This window comes from Mesoplodon densirostris, chromosome X, assembly GCF_025265405.1.
Source record: "Mesoplodon densirostris isolate mMesDen1 chromosome X, mMesDen1 primary haplotype, whole genome shotgun sequence".
Lineage (NCBI taxonomy): Eukaryota > Metazoa > Chordata > Mammalia > Artiodactyla > Ziphiidae > Mesoplodon > Mesoplodon densirostris.
This window is the reverse complement of record NC_082681.1, coordinates 41878004-41904673: the sequence shown is the minus strand read 5'-3', so window position 1 is coordinate 41904673 and position 26670 is coordinate 41878004. Positions and strand designations below refer to the sequence as shown.

General features: G+C 35.4%; 1 protein-coding gene and 1 non-coding gene across 3 annotated transcripts in view; both read left to right on the top strand.

The window, feature by feature from the left end:
- COL4A5 (collagen type IV alpha 5 chain) overlaps positions 1-26670 on the top strand; it is a 237857-nt gene that overhangs the window by 188762 nt on the left and 22425 nt on the right. The window contains exons 37-42 of one of the 2 annotated variants that reach the window (XM_060088072.1): positions 15285-15411; positions 18192-18272; positions 18920-19018; positions 19582-19632; positions 20934-21119; positions 22842-22850. In XM_060088072.1, the coding sequence (XP_059944055.1) occupies positions 15285-15411; positions 18192-18272; positions 18920-19018; positions 19582-19632; positions 20934-21119; positions 22842-22850 (553 nt within the window). The remainder of the gene's footprint in view (positions 1-15284; positions 15412-18191; positions 18273-18919; positions 19019-19581; positions 19633-20933; positions 21120-22841; positions 22851-26670) is intronic. The other variant, XM_060088071.1, reaches the window with a different exon arrangement.
- On the top strand, positions 11549-11759 carry LOC132482857 (small nucleolar RNA U3). The gene has a single exon (XR_009531016.1). It is a non-coding gene; the product is annotated as a small nucleolar RNA U3 (small nucleolar RNA).

Genomic DNA, 26670 nt, shown 5'->3' with positions numbered 1-26670 from the left:
TTAATCCATTTTGCATTTATTTTTGTGTATGGTGTTAAGGAGTGTTCTAATTTCATTCTTTTCCATGTAGCTGTCCAGTTTTCCCAGCACCACTTATTGAAGAGGCTGTCTTTTCTCCATTGTATATTCTTGCTGTCCTGGGATAAACCCCACTTGATCATGGTGTATGATCCTTTTAATGTACTGTTGTATTCTCTTTGCTAGTATTTTGTAAAGGATTTTTGCATCTATGTTGATCAGTGCTATTGGCCTATAGTTTTCTTTCTTTGTGACATCTTGGTCTGGTTTTGTTATCAGGGTGATGGTGGCCTCGTAGAATGAGTTTGGGAGTATTACTCCCTCTGCTATATTTTGGGAGAGTTTGAGAAGGATAGCTGTTAGCTCTTCTCTAAATGTTTGATAGAATTCGCCTGTGAAGCCATCTGGTCCTGGGCTTTTGTTGGTTGGGAGATTTTTAATCACAGTCTCCATTTCAGTGCCTGTGACTGGTCTGTTTATATTTTCTATTTCTCCCTGGTTCAGTCTTGGAAGGTTGTGCTTTTCTAAGAATTTGTCCATTTCTTCCAGGTTGTCCATTTTATTGGCATATATGGCTTGTAGTAATCTCTCATGATCCTTTGTATTTCTGCAGTGTCAGTTGTTACTTCTCCTTTTTTATTTCTAATTCTATTAATTGAGTCTTCTCCCTTTTTTTCTTCATGAGACTGGCTAATGGTTTATCAATTTTGCTTATCTTCTCAAGGAACCAGCATTTAGTTTTATTGATCTTTGCTATTGTTCCCTTCATTTCTTTTTCATTTATTTCTGATCTGATCTTTATGATTTCTTTCCTTCTGCTAACTTTGGGGTTTTTTTGTTCTTCTTTCTCTAATTGCTTTAGGTGTAAGATTAGGTTGTTTATTTGAGATTTTTCTTGTTTCTTGAGGTGGGATTGTATTGCTATAAACTTCCCTCTTAGAACTACTTTTGCTGTATCCCGTAGGTTTTGGATCATCATGTTTTCATTGTCGTTTGTTTCTAGGTGCTTTTTTATTTCCTGTTTGATTTCTTCAGTGATCTCTTGGTTATTTAGTAGTGTATTGTTTCGCCTCCATGTGTTTGTATTTTTAACAGATTTTCTTCTGTAATTGATATCTAGTCTCATAGCGTTGTGGTTGGAAAAGATACTTGATATGATTTCAGTTTTCTTAAATTTACCAAGGCTTGATTTGTGACCCAAGATATGACTTATTCTGGAGAATGTTCCATGAGCACTTGAGAAGAAAGTGTATTCTGTTGTTTTTAGATCGAATGTCCTATAAATATCAATTAAGTCCATCTTCTTTAATATATAATTTAAAGCTTGTGTTTCCTTATTTATTTTCATATTGGATGGTCTGTCCATTGGTGAAAGTGGGGTGTTAAAGTACCCTACTATGGTTTGTTACTGTCAGTTTCCCCTTTCATGGCTGTTAGCATTTGTCTTATATATTGAGGTGCTCCTATGTTGGGTGCATAAATATTTACAAGTGTTATATCTTCTTCATGGATTGTTCCCTTGATCATTATGTAGTTTCCTTCTTTGTGTCTTGTAGTAGTCTTTATCTTAAAGTCTATTTTGTCTGATATGAGAATTGCTACTCCAGCTTTCTTTTGATTTCCATTTGCATGGAATATCTTTTTCCATCCCCTCACTTTCAGTCTCTATGTGTCCCTAGGTCTGAAGTGGGTCTCTTGTAGACAGCATATATACGGGTCTTGTTTTTGTATCCATTCAACCAGTCTATGTCTTTTGTTTGGAGCATTTAATCCATTTACATTTAAGGTAATTATCAATATGTATGTTCCTGTTACTGTTTTCTTAGTTGTTTTGCTTTTGTTATTGTATGTCTTTTCCTTCTCTTGTGTTTCCTGCCTAAAGAAGTTCCTTTAGCATTTGTTGTAAAGCTGGTTTGGTGGTGCTGAATTCTCTTAGCTTTTGCTTGTCTGTAAAGGTTTTAATTTCTCTGTTGAATCTGAGTGAGATCCTGGCTGGGTAGAGTCATCTTGGTTGTAGGTTTTTCCCTTTCATCACTTTAAATATGTCCTGCCACTCCCTTGTGGCTTGCAGAGTTTCTGCTGAAAGATCAGCTGTTAACCTTATGGGGATTCCCTTGTATGTTATTTGTTGCTTTTCCCTTGATGCTTTTAATATTTTGTCTTTGTATTTAATTTTTGATTGTTTGATTAATATGTGTCTTGGCATGTTTTTCTTGGATTTATCCTGTATGGGACTCTCTGGACTTCCTGGACTTGACTGACTATTTCCTTTCCCATATTCGGGAAGTTTTCAACTATAATCTCTTCAAATATTTTCTCAGTCACCTTTTTTTTCTCTTTTTCTTCTGGGACCTCTATAATTTGAATATTGGTGTGTTTAATGTTGTCCCAGAGTTCTCTGAGACCGTCCCTAATTCTTTCCATTCTTTTTTCTTTATTCTGTTCGGTGGTAGTTATTTCCACTATTTTATCTTCCAGGTCACTTATCCGTTCTTCTGCCTCAGTTATTCTGCTATTGATTCCTTCTAGAGAATTTTTAATTTCATTTATTGTGTTGTTCATCATTGTTTGTTTGCTCTTTAGTTCTTCTAGGTCCTTGTTAAACGTTTCTTATATTTTCTCCATTCTATTTCCATGATTTTAGATCATCTTTACTATCATTGCTCTGAATTCTTTTTCAGGTAGACTGCCTATTTTCTCTTCATTTGTTTGGTTTGGTGGGTTTTTACCTTGCTTCTTCATCTGCTGTGTGTTTCTCTGTCTTCCCATTTTGCTTAACTTACTGTGTTTGGGGTCTCCTTTTTGCAGGCTGAAGGTTAGTAGTTCCCATTGTTTTTGGTGTCTGTCCCCAGTGGCCAAGTTTGGTTCAGTGGGTTTTGTAGGCTTCCTGGTGGAGGGCTCTAGTGCCTTTGTTCTGGTGGATGAGCATGGTCTTGTCTTTTTGGTGGGCAGGTCTGTGTCTGGTGGTGTGTTTTGCGGTGTCTGTGACCTTTTCATGATTTTAGGCAGCCTCTCTGCTAATGGGTGGGGTTGTGTTCCTGTCTTGCTAGTTTTTTGGCACAGGGTGTCCAGAACTGTAGCTTGCTGGTCGTTGAGTGTACCTGGGTCTTAGTGTTCAGATGGAGATCTCTGGGAGAGCTTTCACCGTTTGATATTACATGGAGCCGGAGGTGTCTGGTGGACCAATGTCCTGAACTCACCTCTCCCACCTCAGAGCCACAGGCCTGACACCCGGCCGGAGCACCACGATCCTGTTGGCCACATGGCTCAGAGGAAAAGGGAGAAAGAAAGAAAGAAAGAAAGAAAGGAAGAAAGGAAGAAAGAAAGAAAGAAAGAAAGAAAGAAAGAAAGGAAGAAAGAAAGAAAGAAAGAAAGAAAGAATAAAATAAAATAACATTATTAAAATAAGAAATAATTATTAAAAATAAAAACAATTAAAAAGTAATAAAACAAAACAAAACAAAACTGGACAGACAGAACCCTAGGAAAAATGGTAAAAACCAAGCTCTACAGACAACATCACCCAAAGAAGCATACACATACACACTCACAAAAAGAGAAAAAGGAAAAAGATACATATATCATTGTTCCCAAAGTCCACCGCCTCAATTTTGGGATGATTCATTGTCTATTCAGGTATTCCACAGATGCAGGGTGCATCAAGTTGATTGTGGAGATTTAATCCGCTGCTCCTGAGGCTGCTGGGAGAAATTTCCCTTTCTCTTCTTTGTTCACACAGCTCCTGGGGTTCAGCTTTGGATTTGGCCCCGCCTCTGCATGTAGGTCACCTGAGGGCATCTGTTCTTCGCTCAGACAGGACGGAGTTAAAGGAGCAGCTGATTAGGGGGCTCTGGCTCACTCAGCCCGAGGGGCGCGTGGGGGTGTACAGAATGCAGGGCGAGCCTGTGGCGGCAGAGTCCCACATGTCTTTGCACCAGCCTGAGGCGCACCATTTGTTCTCCCTGGGAAGTTGTCTCTGGGTCACGGGACCCTGGCAGTGGCGGGCTGCACAGGCTCCTGGGCGGGGAGGTGTCGATAGTGACCTGTGCTTGCACACAGGCTTCTTGGTGACTGCAGCAGCAGCCTTAGTGTTTTGTGCCCGTCTCTGGTGTCCGCGCTGATAGCCGTGTCTTGAGCCCATCTCTGGAGCTCGTTTAGGCGGTACTGTGAATCCCCTCTCCTCACACACCCTGAAACAATGGTCTCTTGCCTCTTAGGCAGGTCCAGACTTTTTCCCTGACTCCCTCCCGACCAGTTTTGGCTCACTAGCCCCCTTCAGGCTGTCTTCACATGGCCAACACCAGTCCTCTCCCTGGGATCTGACCTCTGAAGCCTGAGCCTCAGCTCCCAGCCCCAACCCACCCTGGCAGGTGAGCAGACAAGCCTTTCGGGCTGGTGAGTGCTGGTCAGCACTGATCCTCCGTGCGGGAATCTCTCCACTTTGCCCTCTGCACCCCTGTTGCTGCTCTCTCCTCCGTGGCTCCGAAGCTTCCCCCCGCCACTCCCCATCTCTACCAGTGAAGGGGCTTCCTAGTGTGTGGAAATTTTCCTCATTCACAGCTTCCTCCCCAAGGGGCAGGTCTTGTTCCTATTCTTTTTTCTCTGTTTTTCCTTTTTTCTTTTGCCCTACTCAGGTACGTGGGGAGTTTCTTCTGCCAGCGTTCAGTAGGTGTTCTGTAGGAGCTGTTCCACATGTAGATGTATTTCTGATGTATTTGTAGGGAGCAAGTTGATCTCCACATCTTTCTCTTCTGCCATCTTGAAGGTCTTCCTCTAATTGCTGCTTTTCCTCATTTTCTCGTGGAGTGTCTAACTTTTTTTCCCTTGTTGCTTAGTCTGGTTTCCCTTGCTCATAGGGGGCCACATGCAGAGTTCTCACACCTGGCCCTTCAGACCGGAGTTCCTCCTGGAAAATAACTGTGCTGACACCTCACCTCTGGGATGGTGTGCAGAAGCCTGTATATTCCTTTTTAATATTGATAGTTACTGGCAAATTTTCCTAATTAAATAGCTCTACTGCTTGATACGCCCTTGATCAGTGTAAGAAATTTTCTATTTTCTCCTCATTTTACAAGTATTAGGTATTATCAGTCTTTCTCATTTTGTCAATCTAATGGGTAAAAAGTAGCATATAATTGTTTAAATTTGAATTTTCCTGATTCCAAGTGAGATTTCTTATATGTATATCTCCTCAGCAAATTGTCTATTCATACTCTTTGCCTCATTTTTTAGGAGGGGATTTGCTTATGTATTTCCTATTGATTTGTAAAAGTACTTTATAAACACCAAAGATGCATCCATTGTCTATTATATATGTTGCAAATTGTTTCTCCCAGTCAGTTGTTTGTCTTACTACATTGTTTACTGTACATTTCATCAAGTAGAAGTTTAACATTTTAACATAAACGAATGTTATACTCATTCATTCATTCAAAAAATACCTATTGAGTATGTATGATGTGCCAGGAACTATTTTAGGTGCTGGAGATAGAGTATGAATGAAGCAAATTCACTGCCTGCATGGCGTTTACATCTAGTCAGTGAACAAAATAAACAAAATAAATAAGTTTGTTAGAAGGTATTGCAAAATTAGAGTGAGGCTTGGGGATAAGAATTGCTGAGAAATGTTACATTTTTAAAAATAGGGTAGTAAGGAAAAGCTTCTCTGATAACAACTGTTTAAGTAGCCTCATGCAGTGAGGGGGTTAGTCATTCAAAGTCCCTGGCATTTTGAGAAATATAAATGAGGCTAGTGTGAATTAAGCCAAGTATTGAGGTGAAAGTCAGTAGGAGATGAGATCAGGTTGGTAATGGAGGGTAGATTATCTAGGGCTATTTAGATCATAGTAAGGCTTGTACTCCTAAGTGAAATAAGGGACAACTGGAAGGAATAACATGATTGTACTTTAATTTAAAAAAAAATCACAGCTCTCATTTTGGATATAAATCATAGAGGAGTAAAGATGAAAAGAGTGAGACCAATTATGACACTATTTCTATTATTATTATTTTATTTTTATTATTATTTATAATACAAACTAGAGATGTGGATAGCTTGGATCAAGGTGGTGGCAGTGGAAGTGGTAAGAAACTGTCAGAATCTTAAGATATTTTCCAAGTCAAGCCAGCAAGATTTGTGTATGGAATATGAGAGAAAGAGAGATGTCAAGAATGACTCTAAAGTTTTTATCTGAGCAACTGCAAGAATGGAGTTGCTACATACTGAGATAGGAAAGATTTGGGGAGAAACAGATTTGGCAGGAAAGATCAGGAGCATAATTTTCTGAATGTTATGAAGACTTCTATATCTAAGACTATAAAAAGAGTCCTATATATTTTATTCCAGTATTTTCATGATTTTGTTCTTTATGTTTACATCTTTAACCCATCTGACTTTTTCTGTATGTTTTGCAAGGTGAGGAACTATATATTTTTTTCCAAATAAATTATCCAAATAACCCAAACCCATTTGTTATGAGCTCCATTCTTTACTCAGTGATTTGAAATTACATTTAAAAAATTTTCTAAATTTGTTTATACATATTTTTTTTCTAGACTGAGTGAACTTTAACATTCATATAGTGCAACCAAAATTACCATAATAATTCATCTCTGAAACTATAATGGATGGCAGCAGAAAACCATGTTTCAACTGGCCAGTGTCCACAGTATATTCAACTCTTCAAGCAAGAGGCTAACTCTTAGTTTTTCTATGCATCCTACAAGTATATTTCAATAAGGAAATCTACACTAAATTTGGACATTTGCAGAGCTGATAAAACCAGGAAATCATGTATTTGAAGTATCCTACTGTTCCTTTCAAGTGGTATTATTTTATCTTAAAATGATGACATATTTAAAAAATAAGATTTTACCTCTCAGTTCTAATAGGCACAGGCAGCCCTTGCTTTGTACAGTTCTGATATGCACAAATTTGTTACCACAGTTTAGTTAAATAGCATCAGTCCACAACAATATGGTTCAAATTTAATTTACCATAATATATTAGCTCTTCAATCCCTAAACCACTATGTAAAAATCTACTGTGCATCATGATCAGTGAGCAGTCATTTCACTTCTTTCAAATTCTGTCAGTGATTCATCACTGTGAATCTATTGTTCCCATAATGCATTGACAGCAAAGCATGTAGATGTGTTGCCTCTGTCTCTCATTGATAAACCAAACTGAAATTTAACAAAAATGGATAATCAAAAGAGAAAATTGACCAACAATGATGAAAGTGCAGTAAAAATAAAGAAAGGTGATAACACTGGACATGAAATTTAAATCTAATGTAGATGGAGTTAGAGATGAAATAGCCAGCCAAAGGAATGTTGACACTGCCACCATTTGAGAGACTTTAGATGTGCAGCCAAGAAAGCTAGTGAAGTTGAAATGATCAACATATGAACTTGACTCTCTATACATGTATAACTGACAGGAAGAGGGATTTTAGTGTTTTGAGAAGAACTTTTACAGGTCATAGAATGATCATATTTTTCCCATTGATTTTTAAAATCTCTTTACATGGTTTCATCTTGCATTTTCATTTTTACAGTCCAATACTGTTATGCAAAATGAGGAGTGCCTGCCTATATTGTAAAGGAAGAGTAGAATAAAAGTTTCAGAAGACATGATAGTATGATTGGGGGATGTCAAGCATAAGAAAAAATTCTATAATTAGTGAGCTGTTAAGAAGTAAGGGTAGTGGTAAAAGGTCAGATGGTAGTTTGTTTTACAAATGACACAATTTATGAGAGAGTGTCCTTGTTAGTCAAAAAGCATAATTAATATAGTACACTGAAAACCCTGGACAGGGAATCAATAGGCAGAACTTTGAGTCCTGAGTCTGTCTACATGACCTTGTAAGTCACTTAGTTCTTTTGTATCTTCACTACTTTTTCAGTAAAATAGAAGAATTATACCTATTGCACAGAGTTATTGTGAGGCTTCAGTTAGATTTTAAAAAAAACACTTTGTAAATTATAAAGCACTCTATACATAATATTTGTCTGTGAGATGAGAGAGCTGGACTAGATAGTACCTAAGATTTCTTCAACTCAAACTTAATGACTGTATTCTTTAAATGTGGCATAATATTTCTAACCTCCATTAATCCTTCTTAAAATCTAATCATACTACAGACTCAGAGCAATCCCTATCATAATCCCAGATAGCTTTTTTGCTGAAATTGACAAGCAGAAAGTCTTAGAAGAAAACATGATATATCTTCAGGACCTTGGGTTAGGGTAATTATTTCTTAGATATGACACCAAAAGCACAAACAAACAAAGAAAAAATAAATGAATTGAACCACATTAAAATTTTGTGCTACAAATGATAGCATCAAGAAAGTGAAAAGACTACCCACAGAAAGGGAGAAAATATTTGCAAATTATATATCAGATAAGAGAGTTGTATCCAGAATATATTTTAAAAACTCTTATAATTCAATAAGAAAGCAAATAGACCAATTTTTAAATGGGCAAAGTCAATTGGGCCTAACAGACCTATACAGAACATTCCAACCCACGACAGCAGAGTATCTATTTTTTCAAGTGCACAAGAAACATTCTTCAGAATAGAGCATATGTTAGGCCACAAAATAAGTCTTGATAAATTTTAAAAGACTGTAACCATACAAAGTATCTTTTCCAGTTACAATAAAATGTAAACAGCAAAAGGAAAACTGGAAAATTCACAAATATGTAGAAATTAAAGAACATACTCTTAACAACCAGTGGGACAAAGATGAGGACACAAGGGAAATTAGAAGATATCTTGAGACAAGTGGAAAAGAAAACACAACATACCAAAACTTATAGGATCCAGCAAAAGCAATGCTAAGAGGGAAATTTATAGTGTAAATGCTTGCATTAAAGAAGAAAGATCCTAAGTCAACGATTTACCTTCATACCTTCAGGAACTAGAAAAAGAAGAACAAACTCAACCCAAAGCTGGCAGAAGGAAGGAAATAATAAAGATTAAAACAGCAATAAATACAGTAGAGATGAAAAATAAGAGAGAAAATCAATAAAACCAAGAGTTGGTTCTTTTGAAAAGATGAACAAAATTGAAAAACTTTTAGCTAGGTTGGCTAAGAGAAAAAGAGAGAAGACTCAAATCGCTAAATTTAGAAATGAAAGAGGGTGCATCACCACCAATTTTACAGAAATAAAAAGGATTATGAGGGTACTATGAACAAGTGTACAACAGCAAATTGGATAACTTTGAAATGGACAAATTCCTAAAAACACAAAATTTACCAAAACTGAATTGTAAAGAATAGATTTTCTGAATAGACTTATAGCAACTAAGGTAGTGTCTTCCTTGGGTGGTAAAGGATACCACAGGGTTCATCATTTTATAAACTTAGTTCGTATTATTTTTCTCTAAGTTCATCGCCTTTTCTCTAAATTCAGCACCTTACACATACTCATTGAATCCCATGTACCGTGTTTTGGCCTGCTCAGGCAGCTTTGAGTCTTTATTTATCAATTTAGCCCTGTTAGCTTAAAATTTCACTACCTGGGAGAGGAAAGTAGCATGCAAACTTGAAGATCTTATTTTATACTCCCTTTCCTATATCATTTAATAAAATGTTAAATAAGAGTATCTCTGCATCCACTCTTTAAATCCTTATTGTTAATATTTCCTAACTAAAGAACCTATATATGGCTTGGTTCATGGTGTCTTTAATCTCCAAATATAAATTGAACTGTAAAAAAATTAATAATTATGTGGAAACCACAACTTCCAACTGATTGGACTACTATTGCAATACTCTTCTTGCCATAAAACAGGGTATGGTTTTTACCCTTTCTCACCAAATATTTTCAACTCATTGTCCTGTTTTGTTTTGTTTTGTTTTCTACTGGCAGTGCTTCTTCAGTTTTACAGTGGAACACAATAACAGTGTTAGCTTTTTTACCAACTTTGATGTCTTCTATTCTGTATATTGAGGTCAGCCTGATATTTTATTCCAGGTCTTAGGTTATAGCGTGGAATGGAAGAGAGATTCTGTTATTAAGAGATAGTAGAAAATGACTATGATTCAAATACTCTTAGATAATCAATTTGGATTTTAACAGCAAAATAGGTATCAACTTGACTCCTATTTCTACATGGAGTGCCTGTTATACAACACAGTGACCTTGAAAACAGTTATAGTTTCAGGCTTGTTAAAAAGCATTTTAGTCTTACTGTGTTACTGTATTTGTTAGGTAGTTTCACAATGTTAAATTTGACTCATTAGGGATGATATATTCCATTTTGAGTTATATCAAATCTCCCAAAAAATAAAAGTCTAGAACCAGACAGCTTCATTGGTGAGTTCTATCAAACATTTAAAGAAGAATTCATACCAATCCTTCTCAAATTCTTCCAAAAAAATAGAAGAGAAAGGAATACTTCCAAATTCATTTTATGAGGTAAGCATTACCCTGATACCAAAACCAGACAGGGATGCCACAAGAAGAGAAAATTGCAGCCAATATCACTGATAAACACAGATGAAAAAATCCTCAATAAAATATTAGCAAACCAAACTCCAATACATTAAAAGGATCATACACCATGATCAAGAGGAATTTTCCAGAGGTGCAAGGATGGCTTAACATCTGCAAATCAAACAGTATTATACACCACATTAGCAAAATGAAGGGTAAAAATCATATGATCATAACAATAGATGCAGAAACGCATTTGACAAAATTCAATACCCACATATGATAAAACTCTCAACAAAGTGGGCATAGAGGGAACATACCTCAACATAATAAAGGCGATACATGATAAGCCCACAACCAACATCATACTCAATGGTGAAAAGCTGAAAGCTTTTCTTCTAAGATTAAGAACAAGCAAGAATGCCCACCCTTGTCACTTTTATTCAACATAGCATTAGAAGTCCTAGCCAAAGCAATTAGGCAAGGAAAAGAAAGAAAAAACAATCAAATTGGAAGGGAAGAAGTAAAACTTATTTGCAAATGACATGATATTATATACTTTAAAAACCCTAAAGACCACACCAAAAACTGTTAGGACTAATAAACAAATTCAGTCAATTTGCAGGATACCAAATCAATATTTTAAAATGTGTTGTGTTTCTATACACTAATAACAAACTAGCAGAAGGAAAAATTAAGAAAACAATTCCATTCACAATTGCATCAAAAAGAAGAAAATATCTAGGAATAAATTTAACCAAGGGAGTTGCACACTGAAAGCTGTAAGACGTTGACGAAAGAAATTGTAGAAGACACAGATTAAAGGAAGGATATTCCATGCTCATGGATTGGAAGAATTAATATTGTTAAAATGTCCATTCTACCAAAGCAATCTGTAGATTCAGTGCAATCCCTAAAAATTCCAGTGTCATTTTTTCAGAAAATAGAACAATCCTAAAATTTGTATGGAACCATAAAAGACCTCAAATAGCTGAAGCAATAGAAAAAAGGGCAAAGCTGGAGGCATCACACTCCCTGATTTGAAACTATATTTCAAAGCTATAGTAATCAAAAAAGTATGAAGACTATATTTTCAGGGATCATTTGTATAGTTTGTTACTAGAGAAGTTTTTATGAACATGTAGAGCACCCGAAATCACAAGAAGGAGGTGCAGCGTTCTCTCCTGAGTGTGAAGTCAGCTCTTGGTGTTACTTCTGCAACTGCCACTAGCCACTGATGATTGTTCTTCTCTTCCTTTGGGAGAGTAAGAGGGAGAGAACGCTGTCAGAGTTAAAAACAAAAACAAAAACAAACCAAGATGGTATTCACACAAAAACAGACACATAGATCAATGGAGCAAAATAGAGATCCCAGAAATAAACTTAAGCATGTATGGTCTGTTAAATTAACACAGAAGTCAAAACTATACAATGGGGAAAGGGCAGTCTCTTCAATAAATGGTGTTGGGAAAATTGGACAGCCACATGCAAAAAAAATTGAAACTGGACCACTATCTTAACACCATACACAAAAATCAACTCAAAGTGGATCAAAAATTTGAACATAAGACCTGAGACCATAAACCTCCTAAAAGAAAACACAAATGGTAAACTCCTTGACATTGGTCTTGGCAATGAGTTTTTGAATTGGACTCCAAAGCAAAGGCAACAAAAACAACAAAAAAAATAAACTAGTGGGACTACATCAAACTAAAATACTTCTGCACAGGAAAGGAAACCAACAAAATGAAAAGGCAGCCTACTAAGTGTGAGAAAATATTTGCAAATCATATATCTGATTAGGGGTTAATATCTAAAATATATAAAGAGGGCTTCCCTGGTGGCGCAGTGGTTGAGAGTCCACCTGCCGATGCAGGGGACACGGGTTCGTGCCCCGGTCCGGGAAGATCCCACATGCCGTGGAGCGGCTGGGCCCGTGAGCCATGGCCGCTGGGCCTGTGCGTCCGGAGCTTGTGCTCCGCAACGGGAGAGGCCACAACAGTGAGAGGCCCGTGTACCGCAAAAAAAAACAACAAACAAAAAAAAACATAAAATATATAAAGAACCCATACAACTCAATACCAAAAAAATCAATCTGATTAAAAAATGAGCAAGGAATCTGAATAGACATTTTTCAAAAAAAGACATACCTATGGCCAACAGGTACATGAAAAGGTTCTCAATATCACTAATCATCAGGAAAATGCAAATCAAAATCATGAGATATCACCTCACACCTTTTTGAATGGCTATTATCAAAAAAAAAAAAACAAAAAATAACAAGTGTTGGCAAAGATGTGGACAAAAGGAACTCTTGCACACTGTTACTGGGACTGAAAACAGTATCCAGGTTCCTCAAAAAATTAAAAATAGAACTACCATATGATCCAGCAGTTCCCCTTCTGGGTATTTATCCAAAGAAAATGAAAACACTAACTGGAAAAGATATATGCACCCCCATGTTTCTTGCAGCATTATTTACAATGGCTGAGCAACCTAAATGTCCACTGATGGATGAATGGATAAAGAAGTGGTGTATAAAAAAGAATGAAACCTTGCCATTTGTCATAACATAGATGGACCTTGAGGGTATTACGCTAAGTGAAATAAGTCAAACAGAGAACAACAGATACCATGTGATGTCATTTATATGTGGAATCTAAAAACAAATAAAATTAAAACAAACAAAAACCAAGCTCATGAATACAGAGAATATATTGGTGGTTGCCAGAGGCAGGGGAGGATGGGGGTGGGTGAAATAGGTGAAAGGGGTTAAAAAGTACAAACTTCTAGCAATAAATTAAGTAAGTCATGGGGATGTAATATACTGCATGGTGACTATAGTTAATAAATTGTATTGTATATTGAAAATTGCTTAAAACTTTTCCTCACCAGAACAAAAACTTTATAACTGTATGGTGATGGATACTAGCTAGACTTACTATGGTGATCGTTTCACATTATATGCACATATTGAATCATTATGTTGTATACCTGAAACTAATATAATATGTCAATTATATCTAAATTTATAAAAGAATTATATCAAAGCTTGACATTAGAATAAATATAGATATTTGTGTTTTAAGTGTATGGATAAGTGTGGTTTAAGTCTTGCCTAGCTTTTGCTGAGAGTATTAATAGACTAGAATTTTCCCTTCTCAGAGTATTTATAGGATTCTTCCCAGGTTGTTGATTTTCTGAGTACTAGTTTTCATTATCTTCTTGCTTCTCTTTTTAGAAGCTCATTATTTTTTCTGCAAGTGTATGAATAATAAAAGTTTAGGTGAAACTTAAACTAGCAAATTGTAGTACTTTTCAGAAGTGCTAGTGAAAACTTACTTTCTTTTTTACAGTTCACTTGGTTTGAAGGAGTAGGGCCATACGGTGGTAAGAAGAACTGTATCAGGGAACAAGAACTGGTCAAAATTACAATTTGGGGTTATTTGTAGAATTTAACATACTTCATTATAAATAATCAGAAGTTTATCTACTGCATTTCATGTTTACCATTAGCAGAATAATGGAATTTTCTTCTTGTTATTTTTTAATTTTGATATATGTCATTGGTTCATGAATAACAAGAAGAATTATGATAGTTTATTCAAAGCTTTTCTGTGTAAGTACCTAAGCTGGAACCAGTTCAATCCAAAATTCAATTGTATACCTATTATGTGTGTAAAAATGCGCTAGATATTTGATTTATAATGGTTCAGACAGAAATACATATATTCCAAGCCCAAGATTGTTAATTGTTTTTTAAGAAACGGAAGTAAGGAGAAAAGTCATTAGTTTAAAAAGCTTTTACCGTAGTGCGGAAACACTTGAGTCACAAATATATGATCTTACTCACCTAGACAAGCATAAGCACTAAATGAAAAAGAAAGTATTCAGCAGGTGGTGTTGAACACTTTGTTGGACAGGTCATGGTCCTCATGAGCAGAGCAGTGAACACTGTGGTAGATTTAGTGTTATGACATATATTCTCATTGTTGTTGGGAAAAACTTGTTTTAATCGTGAAAGTGGGTATGAATTCTTCTAAGACTTTACTAGAAGAAAATAATGCAAATGTTCGTTGAGCAAAAGTGGTTATATATGAATTATCTCTGACCCCAAAGAAGTTTTCAGTGTAACTGAAGAGTCAAGACATGCATATATGAAAGCATTATAAACATAATGGAATAAGAACCTACCCTAAATTTTTAGGGTAGGCTCTCTGTCCTGGAAGTCTTCATGGAGGAAATGGGATTTGAGATGTCCACTGAAGAACTGATAGACTTCTTCATGTTAAGATGAAATTTCCCTTTTACAATAGAACATACTGTAATTATTGTTTGACATGCTTATTGTAAGCAATGAATTTCATTGTAGTATACTAGGCATGATGATCAAAGGTTCTGAAATCAAACTGCCTGGACCCAAACTCAGATTCTACCACTTGTTAGCTGCATTACCATCAAATGGGGATAATAATAGTATATTTCTTACAGAGTTAGGATTAATGAGAATAATGCATCTACATATCATGGGAATAGCATGAGCTCTGGAGTCTGACAGATCTTGGTTCAAATCCCAGTTCTGCTACTTACCACAGACCTTAGGCACTTGAGTTCTCCAAGATTCAGTTTTCTCATTTATAAATGGAGATGATAAAGCCTAACCCAAAAGGCTGTTGTGATGATTAAATGAAGCAACTTATGTAAAGCACTTAGCAGAGTGCCTGACATACAGTAAAAGCTCTATGAATAATTTTATGTTGTTATAAAATCTAAGTCATGTAGAGACTTCATTTTTATCTTCCTATTCATGTTTTAAGGGTGAACCTGGTCTGCCGGGATACCCAGGGAACCCTGGTATCAAAGGTGCTATGGGAGATACTGGTTTGCCTGGATTGCCAGGGACCCCTGGAGCAAAAGGACAACCAGGCCTTCCTGGATTCCCTGGTAATATTACTTTTCTTAAATGCTTCCTTCTCTCCTTTCTTATCTACTCTAACCCATGTCACAAAGCAACTTCTTAATTGACAGACTTCTGTTCTATTTCTCAATCAGCTACGGACCAGCAAAGCAATCTCGAACTAGCTCTTTAACACTTTTGCCCAAATTTCTTTCTGTATAAAATGAAAATGGACATTACCAACTCAGCAGGACAACATCCTGTGGGCAGAGAGCACTTTTGAGTCTTTGACTGCTAGCCACAAGTCAACTAAGAGGCCTTACTATTTTTCTAGGTGGTAATGTACACTGCTAAGCCCTAGCCTGCTGCTGATTCCCTTAGAATGTTGTACTCAGGTACACGGTGGGTAGCTGTTGGTAGAACAATCATGCAGTTCATTCAAATGATAAGGACTGAGTCATGCAAGCAAAGGGACTTAAGCACTGTAGTCAAGTAGGTGGTCTGAACTCAATTGTTATAGTGCCTGCTCTGTTTACACCTGTATTTATTTTTTTGTTTGTTTGTTTTTTGGATTGTACAATGGCATGGATGCAGTGGGCCTTTGGTTATCTTTTCCTTAACCTTTTTATTAAAGTATAGCATACAATAACATGTACAAGACAATAAATGAGTTTTTACCTATATATATATATATATATATATATATATATATATCCATGTACCCACCACACATATCAAGGTATAAAACAGTTCCCTTACCCCATGAAGTTTACCTACGCCCCTTCACAGTGACACCCCCGTTCCCCAGGTAACCACTACTATGACTTCTATCACCACCAGTTAATTTTACCTGTTTTTGAAATTCACATAAATGGAATGATACAGTATATATCTTTGTGTCTAGCTTCTTTCACTCATCATTATGAATGTAAGATTCATTTATCTTGTTGCCAGTCAGCAGGTTTTTTTGTTTTTTTTAATCATTTCTCCATAATATTCCATTGAAGAAATAAACCATAATCAATTACCCATTCTCTTCTTGATGGACTTTTGGGTTGTTTCCAGTTTGGGACTATTAAGGGAAAAGATGCTATTAACATTCTTTGACACGTCTTTTGGGGGACACGTGTACTCATTTCTCTCACACAAAAACTTAGTGGTAGAATTACTGAATCAGAGGGTAGGTGTACATTTAACTTTAGTAGATGGTGCCAGTTTTCCAAAGTGATTTTCTACATTACAGTCCCACCTGCAATGTATGAATGTCCATGGGTGGCTCCTGGTGGCTTGCCATAATCATATAGTAGTTAGTACTTTGTGTTGTGAAATGTCCAGTTGCCTGTATCCTCACCTCACTTGATACTGTCAGTCTTTTTAATTTTAGCAATTCTTGTGGGTATATAGAGGTATCTCAATGAAATTTTAATTTACATTTTCCTAATGAATGACAATGTTAAACACCTTTTCATATACTTATTGGCCATTTAACATATTTATGAAGTGCCTGCTCCAAGTTTTTTTGCTCTTATTTAATGAGTTGTTTGCCTTTTTTCTTATTATTCAGAGCAGTTCTTCATATATTCTGGATATGTATTACAAATAGATTCTTTCTGTCTCAAATTTGCCTTTCACTCTCTTAATGCTGTCATGTGATGTTAATAAAGTCCTTTCTTACTCTTCTTTCATGGTTAGTGCTTTTTGTGTCCTATTCAAGAAATGTTTGCCTACTCAGGTTTATGGAAATATTCTATTTTTTTCTGTAACTTTCAATGTTTAAGGTTTAAGGTTTTATATTTAGGTTTATGGTCTGCCTCGAAGAAGAATAGTTTTATGGTGTGATTAGGGGTCAAGGTTCATTTTTTTTCATACAGATGTCCAATTGCTCCACACTCTTTTTTTATTTTAAAGAAACAGTTCTTCTTTTCTTGTGCTCATAGAAAGACACCATTAAGAAAACGAATAGGGAAGCTATAGACTAGGAGAAGATACTTACAAAACATGTATCTCATAAATGACTGATATCTGGGATATATAAAGAACTTCTACAACTTAATAATAACAAGACATGCAATCCATTTTTCTCAATGCTGAAGACTTGGAACGTACATTTCACAAAAGAAGATTCACGGATGTTCAATAAACACGTGCAAAAGTGATCAATATCGTTAGCTACCAAAGAAATGCAAATTAAAGCCACAATGAGGTAGCACTACATTTCTACTAGAATGGCTATTATTAAAACAACTGGTATCACCATATGTTGTACAAGGATCTGGAGCAACTGGAATTCCCAAATGTTGTTGTTTGTTTGTTTATAAATCACAGCATATACCTATTCTGTGACTCAGCAGTTTCACTCCTATCCAAGTATTTACCCAAGATAAATTAAGATTTATGTCTACAAAAATACCAGCACAGAGATATTCATAGCAGCATTACTCATAATAGCTAAGTAGACCAGGTTTCCATAAATAGAATAGATATTCATGATAGCTAAAACCTGACAACAACCCAAATGTCCAACAAGAAATGAATGGATTCTTAAAAATTTGGTATATCCATACAATGGAATCCTACCAATTAATTCTACCAGTATAATATGGTGATAATTGTTTTTATTAAGAATATAAAATAATGTCAACCTCTGAATAAATCAATTTAAAACTTAAAATTATTCTTAAATCATCAAGCAAACACCAGCATCTTTTTGGGTTTTCTTTCTATTCTTCACTGTTTCTATGCTAACACTCTAAATTGTAAATTTGAATTGTAGCTCTCAAAGCAGTGCGGTTTTTCTTTTATCATTAAATTGAGCTCTTTACTCTAGGAACCCCAGGCCTTCCTGGACCAAAAGGTATTAATGGTCCTCCTGGGAACCCTGGCCTTCCAGGAGAACCTGGTCCTGTAGGTAAGAATGAAAAATAAGGGTTTGCTGTTCTGTTAAACTAAGGCTTTATTCATTTTTGGAAAGTCAAATCATTTCTGGGAGCTGTGAACATTTTCAAGACAAAGAAACATGGTGATCATTCACTTAATACTACCTGTTAGGTACGAAGTGAACAATTCTTAATAAAAGTTGCTTAAAATTATTATTATGGGACCTTATTTTGGGGGCTCACTTTTTCCAAGGAGAGTTATTTCAAGTATCCTATAATAGTAGGTAGACACTCTGATTATTTTAGAATGGCAAGGTGTAGTTTTCTTTGTTTACTGAATTCTAAAGCAAATCACTTCCTTTGGCCCCATACAAGGCCTATAATTCACCCCACTTCCATCCCCCCACACATGCACATCTTGCTTTCTTATATATTCTAAAGGTAGATTAAAATGAGAAAGTGAAATGTTTTGAATACTGAATGAATGATAAAGCAGTTCCTTATTCTCAAATTATCCTGTATTTCTTTTCCACAAGATTTCATGATTTAAAGGAGTGTCCCAGAGACACTTTGTGTCTTTTGGGTAGAACTATTTGAAGCCAAAATGGAAAGAATTGGGGATATGGAAGGAAAAGGGAATTGGGAAGATAGGTGTAACCTGCTGTACTCTGTTCTTCAGGTGGTGGTGGTCGTCCTGGGCCACCAGGGCCTCCAGGTGAAAAAGGCAAACCAGGTCAAGATGGTATTCCTGGACCAGCTGGACAGAAGGGTGAACCAGGTGCTATATTTTTTAATTGTCCTTAATTTTCTAATTTCTTCCTTGTCTACTTTAACTTTTGCCCTTTTTTACCCATAGTGAAATTGTATCTTCTTTCTTACCCTCGAAGCTACCACATACTTTTCCCTTCCTAATTACCTTCTTGCACTCCATCCTGAGAATATTACCTCACATTTATTGATAAAGTTGCCTCCCTCTTATGAAAAACTCCATATCCTTTCTTGTTCAATTTTTCATGTCAAGAAGCTACCTGGACAACTTCTTGTCATCAAGAAGTCAACTACTCTGGATGACCTCCTTTCACTATGCAATCTCTATTCCATTTATATATACACACATATATTCATATGACATGAGTTTTTAAGGATAACACTCATCACAAATAGAATATAAGTTTATATGGTTTTCTCATGTTAGAATTGTAGTTCCATGTTGGAAATGTCTTCGTGTTTCATATAATATACATTGCAGCACTTACGAAAAACCTAAATGATCCAAAAATAATTTGTCCTTGTTTCAGTTATTATTATCTATTTGAGAATTTTTGGTTTATGCTCTAACAGGTCAACCAGGCTTTGGAATCCCAGGACCCCCTGGACTTCCAGGACTTTCTGGTAAGCTTTAATGAAGCATGCTAAATCAGTCCATAAAATATAATATTCTCCAGTACACATACTTATTCATCTATACATACAACCCCAGACGACTCAAAGCTAGAGTTACATCTTAAAGCATTTCCTAATTAGCAACTTAGTATAAAGAGTTGTACTATAAAAAATACACCATTAAGAACATTTACATATAGATATCTCTTCATTAACCTCATAAATAAATGTTAGGGGTGGGATAGGGAGTGTGGGAGGGAGACGCAAGAGGGAGGGGATATGGGGATATATGCATACATATAGCTGATTCACTTTGTTATACAGCAGAAACTAACACAACATTGTAAGGCAATTATACTCCAATAAAGATGTTAAAATAAATTTTTTTTTAAAAAGAAAGCAAAATTGTACGAAGAGGTAGATTTCACTAAGTTTTTAAAAACCCTTTTAGCCAGAAGAAAAACACTTTTTTCTCCCCATAGGAAACCAAAACCAAGGTAATAGAAGAAAACTGTAGAAATATGTACCAATAATAAAAATGTCTATTGAAAACTCCATCTTAATTTACATTTTGCATTTTGGATGGGTAGGTGTGCACACACATCTACCTTCCCTCATTTGTTCTTACTATTATTGTAAGCATCAAGTAGTCAATTAAATGACTGAATGTGTGTACAGATATGTATGTTTATGTTCTGAAATGACCATTGGCTATTCTATGGAGACTTTTTTCAAACTACACATAGATCACTTAGAAATCCCTGTGTTTTTTTCATGAATCCAACATAAAAATTATTACTCTAATGTGCGACTGTTTTATTGCTCTCAAGCATGTCGGTGGTGTAGAAAAGGTGTTGAAAAGAGTTTATCTAGATTGTGTTTCTAAATCTTGGATAGAATGGTCTTCAGGGACACACAGCAACCGTTGAAGATCCATATCTTCCAATGGTCTCAAAAATTAGTCTCAAAACATTTGTGTTAGGAATTTCCTCCAGCTATCTCCAACCTATTGTTGCAGATATTTTATACTTTTCTATTTTTTTCTCATAACTACTGGTCATGTGATCATTGCTTTATGTCCTAATACAAAGGATATCTTTTAGGATGCAAGTTATTATTGTTTCTATATTTCTATACATAGAAATAACAGTATGGGTTTTCTGGATGGGCTGGGGATTTGGTAGGATGTAGAAATGACCTCGGTAAATTCCATTACTTCTTCTAGTAAGTGGGAGCAACTTTAGTCTTACAGACAAGCCTGATATTCAGTATCATTTAATGTGTTCTCTAACATGACTTCACTTTCATAGGTCAAAAGGGTGATGGAGGATTACCTGGCATTCCAGGAAACCCTGGCCTTCCAGGTCCAAAGGGTGAACCAGGCTTTCATGGTTTCCCTGGTCTGCAGGGTCCCCCAGGCCCTCCTGGTTCTCCAGGTCCAGCTCTGGAAGGCCCTAAAGGCAACCCTGGGCCCCAAGGTCCCCCGGGGAGACCAGGTATGTACATGAGTGGTAGGGGAATGGTCTATTTATTAGTCCATTTATTTCATTTTGCTGGTAGGTTATTCAGTCTTTAGGACTTTAGAATCTATAATCCAAAGAACTTCTTAAAAAGAAAGAGCTTATTTTATTCATAGCTCCATCCATTTCCATGACATCTAATAATTCTTTTCAGTAATGCGTTTCATCATTTAAAGTTGAACTAAAACATACCAACTTGGAGGAAAAAAAGAAAGAGTGGATTTATTAGTCGTTTTATTAAACATAAAGCTATACTGATAACCTGGCAGCAAAATGTCATCTGCATTTTTAATGTGAGCTTCTCAGCATGTCATCACAGAAATCATTTTAGTGATCACCAAATAGATGCTTGTGGTCCATACCAAAAGTGTTGCTATGGTTCTGTCATATGATCAGCAAATGTCACCAAGCACAATAAAGAAATTTTATCTTCTCTAGGAGCTAGGCAATCAAATTTATCTTCAACATCACAGCATGATTAAATTGAATAGTGATCTCTTCATACCAGCTTCATGTCTATACCTCATTTGTCTTGTGTTAACTGCTCTAGTAGTCTCAGTTTTGCATCCAGTGTTCACTTTTCATTTTGTGTTTGTGCTGTGTCATTTCATTTTAGTAAGCTTGGAAACACTCATTTTCATCCTGAATTAATGTCGCTGAGCTCAATCACTGAAGATAGATTATTAATACATTCTTGAGACTTGATATTCAATTTTTATATTTCTAATTATTGAAAACTTGGCCCTCATTGATTTTTTAAAAATAAGAGAAATGTAAGATTAAAAAAAACCAAAGCAATTGCCTTTTTATCCTTTGAAGGTCTCTGACCCATTTTTTAAACGTATTTAAAAGTGAAAATTTCCATAAACTCTGAAGTGATTGCAGTCAGTTTTAATACGATGTGCTCTAAAAACATGAATTAAATGGGATCACATACTTTGTTCAGAAGATCATTTTCAAAACTAGATTTTATCTGATCTGATTTGACTGTTTATAGAGAGTGTTATTTAAAGTTTTACTTTGGTTTACTACTGAAGAAAAGCAGTGAAAATCTCCTCAGCCATGTTAATTCTCTTGCATGTAATGTAAAGAATTGACACAAATATCTTGCTTGGTTATGCATGCAATAGTTCAAATAAACCAAACTATTATCCTTTTTTGTATTTTAATCAGCACTGTGGCTGTTTATTCTTACCAGTAATAGAGCTCAATGCTGAACATTACTCTGAAATATGTCAACATAAAGACATCAGTCACAAAGGTTCTTTAAAAATTACTGTTTCTAAAAGAAATAATAACAAAAGTAGTCAGAAGAAGAACACACATCTGATGAGTATTTGTGACTTATCGATCTGTTCATAAACTACAAATTAAAATGGAATTTTAAACCCAATTGCTCTTAGAATTGATTGTTGTCATCTACACTCATAGTAATAATTATTATAAAAATGATTTTTGGTCTTTCAAAATATGTTACATGTGTTGTTTTTATTTTAGTGTTGATGTGAAGTGGTGATAATTTGGTTTATATACAGATGCATGAATATGAGCTTGCAGAATATTCTTTTATTGAATTAAAGTTTAACTTGAAAGAAGTTAGTGTAATGCTTTAGTTTCTTGATATTTCTAACAATTTTGATATTTTTCCTTTTTATTAATGATGACATTGGGCCTTGGTGAACTTTGATCCCTATCCAGGTCCTACAGGTTAGCTCCTTAACTCCAAAGTAGTATCTTATATTTATATATATATATATATATGTATGTGTATATTATTTATATACACATATATAGTGTATGTATATGTGTGTATATAGGTGTATATACACCTGTACCTAATATTTTCAAGTGTTTGAATATATTTTAAGAGCATATATGCCAATTCAATTCTTACATGTTGATCTATCTCTGAAAGTTTTCAGGAACTTGCAGAGTCCAGTTTTTCTGTCTATTGGAATAACTCAAAATTACCTAATTAGGAAAACTGATATATCATTTTAAAATTCATATATCTGTGTCATTTTTAGTTGAAAATTTTTAGTACTCAAAAGTATACTGTATACTATTTTACGTTTACCTTTAGAGTGTATTTCCTATTTTTGCCTCGTATCTGTTAATGTAAATGAAATTGAACTATTCTTCAAAAAAACATTCTTTTTAAACAATAATATGTATTATCAGATCCTGCAAATATGCAATTCTTGATGAGCCATACCTCTTGTAATTTTTCAAACCATCCCATCTTCACATTTTGGTTTGTCACAAAGTTTTAAATTCTACTGCTATGTAAATGGACTAATAGGCACAGAGTAAAAAAGAAAGTCAGTGCAACAGCACAGATTAGAAACCTCTTAATCTTATTTTCACCCTATACATATAAAAAGTCCACACCCAGGAACAGTTACCAAGTGCTGCCCATTAGAAAACTGCTGATTCATATTAAAAGATGTTCACCTAATCAGGAGTAAAAAGAACCACAAATGTCTGAATGTGTTTATTATTTTTCAAGATAAATAGCCCTTTTCAAATTTCTAAGGAGTAACTAAAAGGGGAAAAAGAATAATCCTGAGTTCTGGCTATTGGAAATGGCAGGAAATTTTCTCTTCTTATGATCTTAAAATTCATAATTTTTCAAGATTCTTTTTAGGAAGCCATCTATCTGTGTGAATCAATTCCCTGGTTTATTACTCCCCCACAAACCCATCATTTCCTATAACCATAGATTATCAATCTAGAAGGACCTAACTTTTACATTTGTCAAAGAGGTATTCATGAGACACTTGTTGATGATAGCAAGACAGATTTTATTCAAGACTATTGCATTAGGGGAGAGACTATTGTAATAGGAGAGAGAGACTGAGCTCAGCTCTGAGTACAACAAAGTCAAATGGAGATTTATAGTCCACTAGCAGAGTGAAGGAGTCAGTGGATGAAAAATTACTAAAAGGAGACATCAAGGGTAAGCAGATTCTTGCTAAACTGGCCTATTAGAGTTCTCGCTAAAGGCAGTCCAAGGACTTAGACATCAGGATAAGGAATGAGGAACTTGATCAGATATCAAGGGTGGGGAGGCTCTCCCTAAACTGACTTAGCAGGATTCTTGCTAAAACTGGACTCAACAGACCAAGGCCAGGGCCCAAGGGGTGAGGCCTAGTTGAGAAGAGGGCTCAGAGAAACCTGTCTAAAGTTTAGTCACAGATGAGAAAACTAAGGCCCAAAGAGGTTAATAAGCTTGCTCAAGGTCATATTGTTAGTTACTGGCATAACTGGGAATCTGACTTGGGGCTCTCCAGTACTCCGTTAAGTGTCTGTTCTACTAGTAACATGTATCATCTTTCCACAAAGGCAGTTATATAGCTTGATGCTTATGATCTGGCCTCTTATTCTAGTTATAAATATGATAAGTGATGGAGCAAAGCTGCTTCTGCCATTTTAGGAGACGCTTATAGATAGCAGACTGGGCCTTGACTGCACTTTCTTGTTTTCTGTTAACTCAAAAGCTCCATCAACCCCTACTAACTGCTTCTTGTGTTTTACCTAAATGGATGTCATCAAAAAGATTAAGACAAACACATGATGTTTAACTATTGCCAAGATAAAGAGAAGACTAGGGTATTCTTTGAAGTAATTTTGAGTCCTGCCCTATCTGACTTACATAGAAGTCTGCTGCCTTGATCACTTCCAGACTTTACTGTCAGCTAGAATATTGCTTTCTTCTGAGGCACTAGAATATATTCAAAGAAGAAAAAGGAAAGTAGCCACGTTACTTTAAAACCAATTTGACAGCTTATTTACCAGATGTACTCTAAATTACATAGTTATTGGAATCTGGTATCTGCAGCGTTCTCTTCTTTGCAACAGTTGAAGACTACAACCTTAAGTGGAAACTGGATTTAAAATTTGCCAGTCAATTCATCAGCTTATCTTTAGTTATTACCATGTATATACAAGACTTGAGATTTTTGTTTTATTTTGTTTTTCAGTTAAACTTTGTTAGATCTTTTGAGAAATAATGGATTGAGAGCCTCATATACAAAATTGACTTGGCATATAACTCATTAAAATGTTACCTTTTAGAAATTAAAGTCTTAGAAGTTTTGCTATGATATGATCTGAAGTTTTCCTTGTTACTTACTCAGACTGAAATATCATATAGTTCAATGACATATTTTTCTAAGAGTTCTTGTTTTGGTCCTTCTATATCAAACACATATATAAAATGTCTTTACTCAAACTCTGAATTATCTTTGGTAGGAATTCTAATTTATCTAGCTAATTGTGTTGCCAGACTCTGCTCAAAGTGTTGTCTTGAGTCAGTTTGCTGTATGTGATTTAGAAACCATTTAAACAAACAGAAGCTGATTGTTGGCCTCCTGAATTTCAAATTGTCAAATGCTTTAAAAGTTTTATTACTAGGTAGTAATAGCATTGTTTTATATTTATATGACATACCACCATTTATATCATGTAACATACTTTCATTATAAGCTCCTTGAAGGCAGAATTTGGGTCTAGCTAATCTTTGTGTTCCCTGTAGCATCTTGCACATGGCAGATATGAGGTCAACATTTTTTAAAATGAATTTGATCTTTATAACAACTCTGAAGGAGGTTAAGGCAGACAACACTATTCCCATTATGTGGGTGAGAAAACAAGCTCAGAGAGATTGAATTACCCAGAATCCCATAGATATAAGTAGTAGAGCCAAGAATAGATCCTAGGTCTTCTGATTCCTAGGATTCAGTGCTCTAGCACAATTTATTCTCTCTTCTAACCTCAGTGCTTATAAATCATAGCAAGACTTGTAAGAAAAGTAAATTGTGTTTATAGTCAATTAACATTAACCAAGGGTTGTCCTGTTTGTAGGCTTTTTATCTTTTTATTTAATGATCCTTCTTTTAATAGTTAATAGCCTATTTTAATATGTGCATTGAATAATATAAAGTAAATGTGATATTTTCTGTGGTTTGGGGTGGGATATTGCATGCCACAATATTTTGAAGTTCCCCTTCACTGATGGTCTTCATATCTTTGGAAAATTCGAGTTCAATAGTGAGCAAACATATATTGGCTTTTTGTCTTTGAGTAACTTATTACAAGTAATAATGCACAGAAGAACGCCTCTTGATGGATTATTTTTAAAAATCACTATCTGGCTTCATGGAATGATTTTCAAAGAAGACAAACAGAAGTACAGTTGGTAATGGCCATTGTATACTCGTGTTTTAATTTCTCTATTTGATCACCTATGATCTTTGTATATTTGTCTAATAAGGCCTTTAAATTTAATTGTAGCTCCTTGGAGCAGCCTGCACACACCAATAAATTTGCACCTCATGTTTTTACTAAAGAATGGCAGAGGCCAAGGTAAACTTTTACCCAGAGGAATAGAAGGCTATCAGTGAAGTGGTACTACCTTTCCAACTTTAATGTTTTGAAGGTGCTAACTTTTGGAAAGCCACTGTAGCAGTGTTAACATGTCTTCAGTAGAGATTTGCATTTTTTGCATTAATGAAAATTAGCAGCT